Genomic DNA, 7,940 nt, shown 5'->3' on the forward strand with positions numbered 1-7,940 from the left:
CGCCACTAATTGATGTGACATATTAGAATTATGAAAAAAGTTCATTTAGAACTCTACCAATTGGATATGTCCTAACAATATGTAATTACACGAGTTTCAAGATCACAGATTTTGATTCCTCGATCGTCCACATCACTTGGCATTGTGTTCGATCACTTCAACGTAGCAATCATGCTCTTGACACACTCCAAACTTGTCGAACATCAAGTACAAAGACAGACTCACTTACAAACTTCCATTATTTCGCTCACAAATTCCCATTCCAATTGCATGGCACATTAATGTACATCTGAGTTTACAATCTCAACACGGCGTTTTCATTTGCCGGGAACAAAGTTGGTGGCGTAGGCCCACGCGTTGTTGTTCACTGGGTCGGCCAGGTGGTCGGCTAGGTTCTCCAACGGCCCCTTGCCGGTGACGATGGCTTGCACGAAGAATCCGAACATGGAGAACATGGCCAGCCGCCCGTTCTTAATCTCTTTCACCTTCAGCTCCGCGAAGGCCTCAGGATCGTCGGCGAGACCAAGAGGGTCGAAGCTCCCTCCGGGGTAGAGTGGGTCGACCACCTCCCCTAGCGGGCCGCCGGCCACACGGTACCCCTCCACGGCGCCCATCAGCACCACTTGGCACGCCCATATGGCCAGGATGCTCTGCGCGTGGATCAGGCTGGGGTTGCCGAGGTAATCGAGTCCGCCCTCGGAGAAGATCTGCGACCCGGCCTTGAACCAAACCGCCTCGCCGAACTTGACGCCGTTGCGAGAGAGGAGCTCCGGGAAGACGCAGCCCAGCGCGCCCATCATGGCCCACCGGCAGTGGATCACCTCCAGCTCTCGGTTCTTGGCGAACGTCTCGGGGTCAGCGGAGAGGCCGGCTGTGTCCCACCCATAGTCGCCAGGGAATTCACCGGTGAGGTAGGACGGGGGCTCGCCGGATAAGGGACCGAGATACTTGACGCGGTCGGCACCGTACCAGGGGCTCCCCGACACCGCTGGCTTGGGCCTGCCGCCGGTTTTCCGCATGGTGAACCGACCGCCGCCGCCAAGACCATCGGAGAGTGAGGAGGCGAGCTTGACTGTCTTGCCAACGAAGGACGGGGAGGAGATCGCCATGGTTGAAGCCATTTGAGCTGCAGATTGATGGAGGAGAGGTGCTCGGTCAAAGGAAAGGCTTCTGCTGCGTTTGGAATTGGAATCGGGATTGGAGCGTCGTTTTAAAGCCCGAGGCCACTTATTTCTGCTTATCTTGCGGAATCTTTATCTCTTCTCTCATTGGATGGTGCTTTGATAGGTGAGATCTTTGTAGCAAACGTAGCGAAATGGTAATCCGGGAATCTTAGCCCCAAGATCGTTTGGGTACTTGGCCATCTTACATGTCTTTTGTTGATTGGATTCCAAAAATATTTGGGGTTCAAACGCATGCATATTATTTCCGCATCTTAATATTCTACTATTTAATTAGAATCTCTACCGTTTAAAAACTATTTTTAACATAAAATTAAATTATTTTGTTTCTTTTTATATTAAAAATAATTTTAAAATTTATTAATAATTTTTTTATACTAATTATTTTTAATCCCACCTCTTAAAATTAATAAAAACACCCAATAGAAAATTTTCTATAAATACTTAGTCTAACAATATTAGAAAATATATCTTTTCAGTCTTACTAAGATCAAGTGTGTAGTATCTATTTTTATTCATTTAATATCTAATAAAAAATTAAATTAATTTTTAATAAAGAAGTATTTCTTACAGTAAGATTAATCTTGTTTACCCACAAATAGGACTAATACTAGTGAATACCATTTAATGAAATTACACATTGGCCCGCTCCATAAGTCAGTTTAATTTTCTTTCAACATTTACTATTTTTAAAACTATCTTTTAAATTTTAATTAATATCAAATGCTTTGTTTTTTTCTCTTTCCATTAATTTCACATAATTTAGATAATAATTTAAAAAACAAAATATTTTAATTAGTTGAAGCATTTGTACTTTAACGTTATTTGATGGAAATAACGTCTGATTGTTCTTAATATGTGTGTTGAAGTCACTGGAACTTTGTTCCTGTCCGTAACTTCATTCCCATCAAATGAGAATTCCGTGTTGGCATCGGAATCTTATATACCTAATGATCCGGTGATAAGGATCCATCCTTCACAAGGTCATTATCACGGTGGGACGGTCAATATCCTGTATCGTTGACCGATTGGATGACCCACTTGTCCGATCGGGATGAAGGATAGTCAGGTCGATATCAACCCGATGCTACCACAGCTCGATCGCATATCGAGCTTTCGACACTCAAAGAACCATGTGATGGCGAGGCATACGTTGAGCGGATAGCCCGCTCGGACATACATCGAACCTCGGAACCGGTGAAACAGGATCGCAACCGAACAGTTACACTAAGATATAGCTCCCCAATCGGCACAACAACGGAGCTCGGGCAGTGGAATGTTGGCCGAGCAGGTAGCTCCGCTCAGCTCAAATACAAGATCGCCCGAATGGCTAATGATTGGCCGAGCGACTCTCCCGCTCAACCCACTAACGGACAAAAAGAGGATCAGTCGATATCCTTGTGGGAACTCGTGCCATCGATAGACGGCATGGTTGGCGGCATGGCCAGACAGAGGATCGTACGACGAAAGCTTTCATTATCATGTCAGAGATATGTTCGGGTCATTGAGGTATGGTGTTAGAGACGTTTTCCTGATATATCTTTTCAGAGAACGTTTTGAGAAGTGTGCATGCCTCGAAAAGTGTGCGCGCTCCCAATAGCCCTATATAAGGAGCACCAAGTTTTAACGGTGGTATGCATAATTTTCTACTGTAGCTACATTGTTACTCTGCTTCTCTGCCTCCTTGCTTACACATCACCAGAAACTGACTTGAGCGTCGGAGGGCCATCGCCGGGGAACCCCTCCCTGGCTCGGCACTGACGTTATTGTGGTTGCAGGTTCGCCCTATTCGGAGTCCACACACAGTCAACAAGAGCGCCACACTTTCCCAGCGTCTATCGCCTCGACTCTCGGATAGGATCAAATTTGGCGTCGTCTGTGAGAATGCACCTGCATCCGAGTCGAGAAGATGGAAGAAGCTGGACGACTTCACACCATGACGCTCACTCGAGAGGAACTCGATATGCTCGTGCAAGCTAGAGTAGCCAAAATAGTTGAGCAGCAACAGCATAAGTCGCTGGCTGATCGGCTGGCGCAACAGGCCACGTCAGGGTCAGGAGGCCGAGAAGCACCCCCCGCACCGATACCATTCCACCGAGCTCTGTTCCAAACGTCCTTGAAAATCACGCAAACGAATCAAGAGCGGGGATCTTCTTCGGACGAAGCGCCCGTTCGGGATGCCCGGAAAGGCAAAGCGCCGCAAGGTGACGCGCCCCCGAACGGATCAATCACCAGTTCTCCGAAGCAATATTGCAGGACCCATTACTAAGGCACTATGCTCCGTTGACGATCGGAGAGTACAACGGATCAACCGATCCGGACGATCATTTGGGTAAGTTCGACAACACAGCTATACTTCACCAATACACAGATGGGATGAAGTGTCGGGTCTTCCTCACCACACTCTCTGGCTCAGCGCAGCGCTGGTTCAGAAGACTACCGGACGGATCAATACGGAGCTTCAAGGATTTCCGGACGGCCTTTCTACACCACTTAAGAGTAGTAAGCGCTACCAAAAAATGAGCGTCAGTTTATTTTCTTTGAAGCAAGGATCGAGAGAAGCTCTCCGAGCGTACATCCAGTGATTTAACCACGTAGCTATGGATATCCCCTCGGTCTCATCTGAGACCATAATGAATGCCTTCACCCAGGGACTCGTCGAGGGAGACTTCTTCCGGTCGCTCATCAGGAAGCCGACCCGCGACTACGACCACATGCTCAAAAAGGCTAATGAGTATATAAATGTGGAGGAGGCCTAGGCGGCAAGAAGGAAGGAGGCACCAGTCGAACCCCTCACTGCCGGCAGAACGGCAACCGCCGAGCGACCATCAACCGCCGAAAGGGCCAAGAGCCGAAGGACGACCTCAACAGGAAACAAGGGTGCATGTCGTGCAGCATGTGACATCCGACCGACCAAAGACTTCGAAAGGCAAGGTATGGACACTTATGTTTTGCTCCTTCCACCAGTCGACGTCACACAACATACGCGATTGTCGTGGTCTGACGCTAATCACCAGACCGACCCCAAGGGGTTATTGTCACCGATCTCCCTCTCCCAACCGACGACATGAGCATCAATCTTCCAGACGGTGGGAGGATGCAAGAAGATCACCCGGGCGACGACACCATCATCAGCAGAGGGAAAGTGTCGATCATACCCTAGCCTCCCGCGAGCAGAACAGACCATCCGCTCGGGAGGAGGAAAATAGAAGCAATATCGCTTGGGGGGAAATAAACATCATCGCCGGCGGGGCGACTAGCGGTGACTCCAATCGAGCCAGGAAGACATACGCTCGCCGACTGGAGATACATGCAGTAGGCTGCAACCGGGAAAAGGCAAGTGGGCTTGAGATCAGCTTCGGGCCCAGGGACCTCGAGGGAGTGGAAGTCCCTCACGATGACGTCCTCATCATCCGAGCGGTAATCGCTAACTATACTATCCACCGAGTTTTTGTTGACACAGGGAGCTCGGTGAATATAATCTTCAAGAAGGCTTTCGATCAACTCCAGATCAACCGAGGCGAGCTACTGCCAATGACGACCCCACTATATGGGTTCACTGGCAATGAGGTGCAGCCGATCGGCCAAACTAAGTTGGCCATATCGCTCGGAGAGGAGCCACTCAAGAGGACCAAAACCACAAACTTCATTATGGTAGACGCCCCCTCAACGTACAACGTTATCTTGGGCTGACCAGCCCTCAATGAGTTCCGAGTGGTAGTTTCAACCTACTGTGAAAAAGATCAAGTTCCCGGCAGACGACCGGGTGGGAGAAGTCAGAGGTGATCAACTAGCCGCTCGGCGCTGCTATGTTGAGATGGTCAAGATCGAGACCATATCAACTCGGAAGGCTCTCAGGCTAGAGGTAAGCGCCAACACCGAAAAACCACCTACTCTAGTGTTTGAGGAGAGAGAGGAAGTGCAAATCCATCCTCGCCGAGCGAAAGCCACAACTTTTATAGCGTCCGATCTGGAAGCTGAACAGAAGGCGGAGCTGATCGCCTGTCTCCAACAAAACCATGACGTATTCGCATGGTCGACACACGAACTTCCCGGGATCTCCCCGAGCGTAGCGTGGCATGAGTTGCATGTCCGACCGGACGCTCTACCTATAAAGCAAAAGAAGAGAGACTTCAGCGCTGAACAAACTCTGATCATCCAGGCAGAAATAGAGAAGCTACTGGAGGTCAGCCACATACGGGAAGTTCAATTCCCAAGCTGGCTCGCAAATGTAGTGCTAGTCTCAAAGTCGAACAACAAGTGGCGAGTCTGCATCGACTTCCGGGACCTCAACAAAGCATGCTCGAAGGACTTCTACCCGTTGCCTTGAATTGATCAAATGGTAGACTCCACTGCTGGGTGCGAGCTGATATGCATGCTGGATACCTATCAAGGGTACCACCAAGTGTCGCTCACCCAGGAAGATCAAGAAAAGGTCAGCTTCATTACGACCGATGGGACGTATTGTTACAATGTTATGTCGTTCAGATTGAAGAACACAAGAGATACCTATCAGAGGCTGATGAATAAAGTATTCTGACGGCAGATCGGCCATAATATGGAGGTATATGTCGACGGCATATTAATTAAATCCCTCCGAGCCGCTGACCTATGTGCAGATATCAAGGAGACCTGTCAGACACTCAGGATATACGAATCAAACTGAATCCTAACAAGTGTCTGTTCGGCGCAAAGAGCGGGTGATTCCTGAGCTACATCGATCGATATGGAAAACTAAGAAGAACACAACAATGTCATTGTCGAAATTGAAGAAGAACCTATTGCCTAGGGAAGGAAGAAAATAAAGGGAGAATAAAAATTAAATGAAGTCATCGTCATGAGACAGTGGGTCGTTGTGTGAGGAGAGAAAAAGAGGAAAAATAAAGAAATACCTTAACTCATTTTAAGCCAACTGAATCGACTAAATTTATGAATTTAGTTCGGCTATAACTTTATCAAATTAGGTTCAAATCAATCCGAACAACCAATATATTTCTTAAGTCATATATAAAGATGAACTTGCTAAACCGGTCCCATCGAAGTTGACTTATGTAGTTTCGCTCGGAGGCTCCGCCCATACTTCCTCGCGCATTCCATCATCGTGATGACCAATAGTCCTTTGGGGAGAGTCCTCCTCAATCCAGAAGTGTCCGGACGACTAATCAAATGGACAACAGAGCTCAGTGAGTTCGACATCTAGTACCAGCCCCGAATGACCATCAAAGCGCAAGCCTTGGCAGATTTCGTCACTGAGGTACAAAATCTCGAGACGGAAGCCGCTTGGAAAATATATGTGGATGACTTATCTACTTGGCAGGGGAGCAAGATCGGTGTATTGCTCATCTCCCCCCAAGAAGAATGGATGCAGCTGTCCGTTCGGCTGGATTACAAAGCCACAAATAATGAAGCTGAGTACGAGGTGCTCATAGCTGGCCTACAAGCAGCTCGGCAGGCCCGAGTCCTCAAGGTCCTCATTCACTGGGACTCTCAATTGGTCGCTCAATAGCTGACCGGGACGTTCGAGAAAAGTAATACGCGACTCAAGCTCTACGCTGAAGCCTTCAAAAAATTAAAAACCAACTTTCAGGAAGTCATCATACAAAAGATCCTCGGTCGGAGAATCAGGCAGCCGATGAACTGGCCAAATTAGCCAGCTCATTATCGCCAATCGTCATAGCACAACCGATCGAGCAGGTATCCCTAGTGGCTCATATTGATTAGATGGAGGGGCTTACTTTTCCAGACGATTGGAGGCCGGCATGGACGGAGTTTTTATGGTCAGGAGCTACACCGTCCAATCGGGAGGAGGCTCGCTTGTTAAGGAAAAGAGCTGGTCGGTTCACCCTGATCGGGGATCAGCTCTACAAGAAGGTCTTCTCTAGGCCTCTACTTAAATGCGTTGGGTCGGAAGACGCTGACTACATACTATGAGAGGTACATCAAGGATCCTACGGAGGACACCCGGGCTGCCGCTCACTAGCGAGGAAGATCTTGTTGGCCGGATACTTCTGGCCGACCCTCCAAGAGGATGCCGCCCAAACGGTGGCTACCTGTCTGTCCTGCCAGAAGTATCACAACCTCTCACACCGACCGACTGAGGAGATGAAGGCGTCCACGGTCTCTTGCCCGTTCGACCAGTGGGGCATGGACATTGTTGGGTCATTCCCTATGGCGATAGGTCAGCGGAAGTTCCTGCTCGTCACAGTAGATTATTTCTCTAAATGGGTAGAAGCCGATCCGCTGACGAGAATAACCGAGAAGATGGTCATGAAGTTCATCTGGCATCAAATCATCTACCGGTTCGGCATCCCCCGTCAGCTCATCTCAGATAACGAAAGGCAGTTTGCCGGTCAGAGACTCAGAGAATGGTGCGAAGGATATGACATTAAGCAAGCCTTCACCTCAGTAGCCTACCCTCAGAGCAACGGGCAAGCGGAGGTCGCCAACCGCAAAATTCTTAGAATCCTACGCACTCGGCTTGACCGCTTTGGAGGAAGTTGGGTAGATGAACTCCCCAGCGTGCTATGGTCAATTCACACGACGCCCAAGGAGGGAATCGGAGCAACTCATTTCCACCTGGTGTATGGCGGTGAAGCAGTCGTCCCCGTCGAAGTCGGAGTTGAGTTCGATCAGCTACAGAATTATGATGAAGATAATGCTGAGCGGAGGCTGCTGGAGATGGACTTGAGATATGAATCACGTGCTAAAGCCGTCGTCCGGTTAATGGCCTACCACCAGCGGATGAAGCAGAACTACAAT

The 7,940-nt window shown here is 48.8% G+C and overlaps 1 protein-coding gene across 1 annotated transcript; it reads right to left on the minus strand.

Annotated features, from left to right (window-relative positions):
- Positions 1 to 221: 221 nt before the first annotated feature.
- On the minus strand, positions 222 to 1,191 carry LOC122006293 (chlorophyll a-b binding protein of LHCII type 1-like). Its single transcript, XM_042561742.1, has one exon. The coding sequence runs from the start codon at positions 1,119 to 1,121 to the stop codon at positions 318 to 320; it is 804 nt and encodes a 267-aa protein (XP_042417676.1). The 5' UTR covers positions 1,122 to 1,191; the 3' UTR covers positions 222 to 317.
- Between the last annotated feature and the right edge of the window lie 6,749 nt (positions 1,192 to 7,940).

The sequence above is a fragment of the Zingiber officinale genome, chromosome 7B (assembly GCF_018446385.1).
Source record: "Zingiber officinale cultivar Zhangliang chromosome 7B, Zo_v1.1, whole genome shotgun sequence".
In the NCBI taxonomy this organism is placed as follows: domain Eukaryota; kingdom Viridiplantae; phylum Streptophyta; class Magnoliopsida; order Zingiberales; family Zingiberaceae; genus Zingiber; species Zingiber officinale.

Bases quoted from the DNA above. Each gene is read 5' to 3' on its own strand.
- LOC122006293 (XM_042561742.1), bottom strand. From the start codon at position 1,121: ATGGCTTCAACCATGGCGATCTCCTCCCCGTCCTTCGTTGGCAAGACA.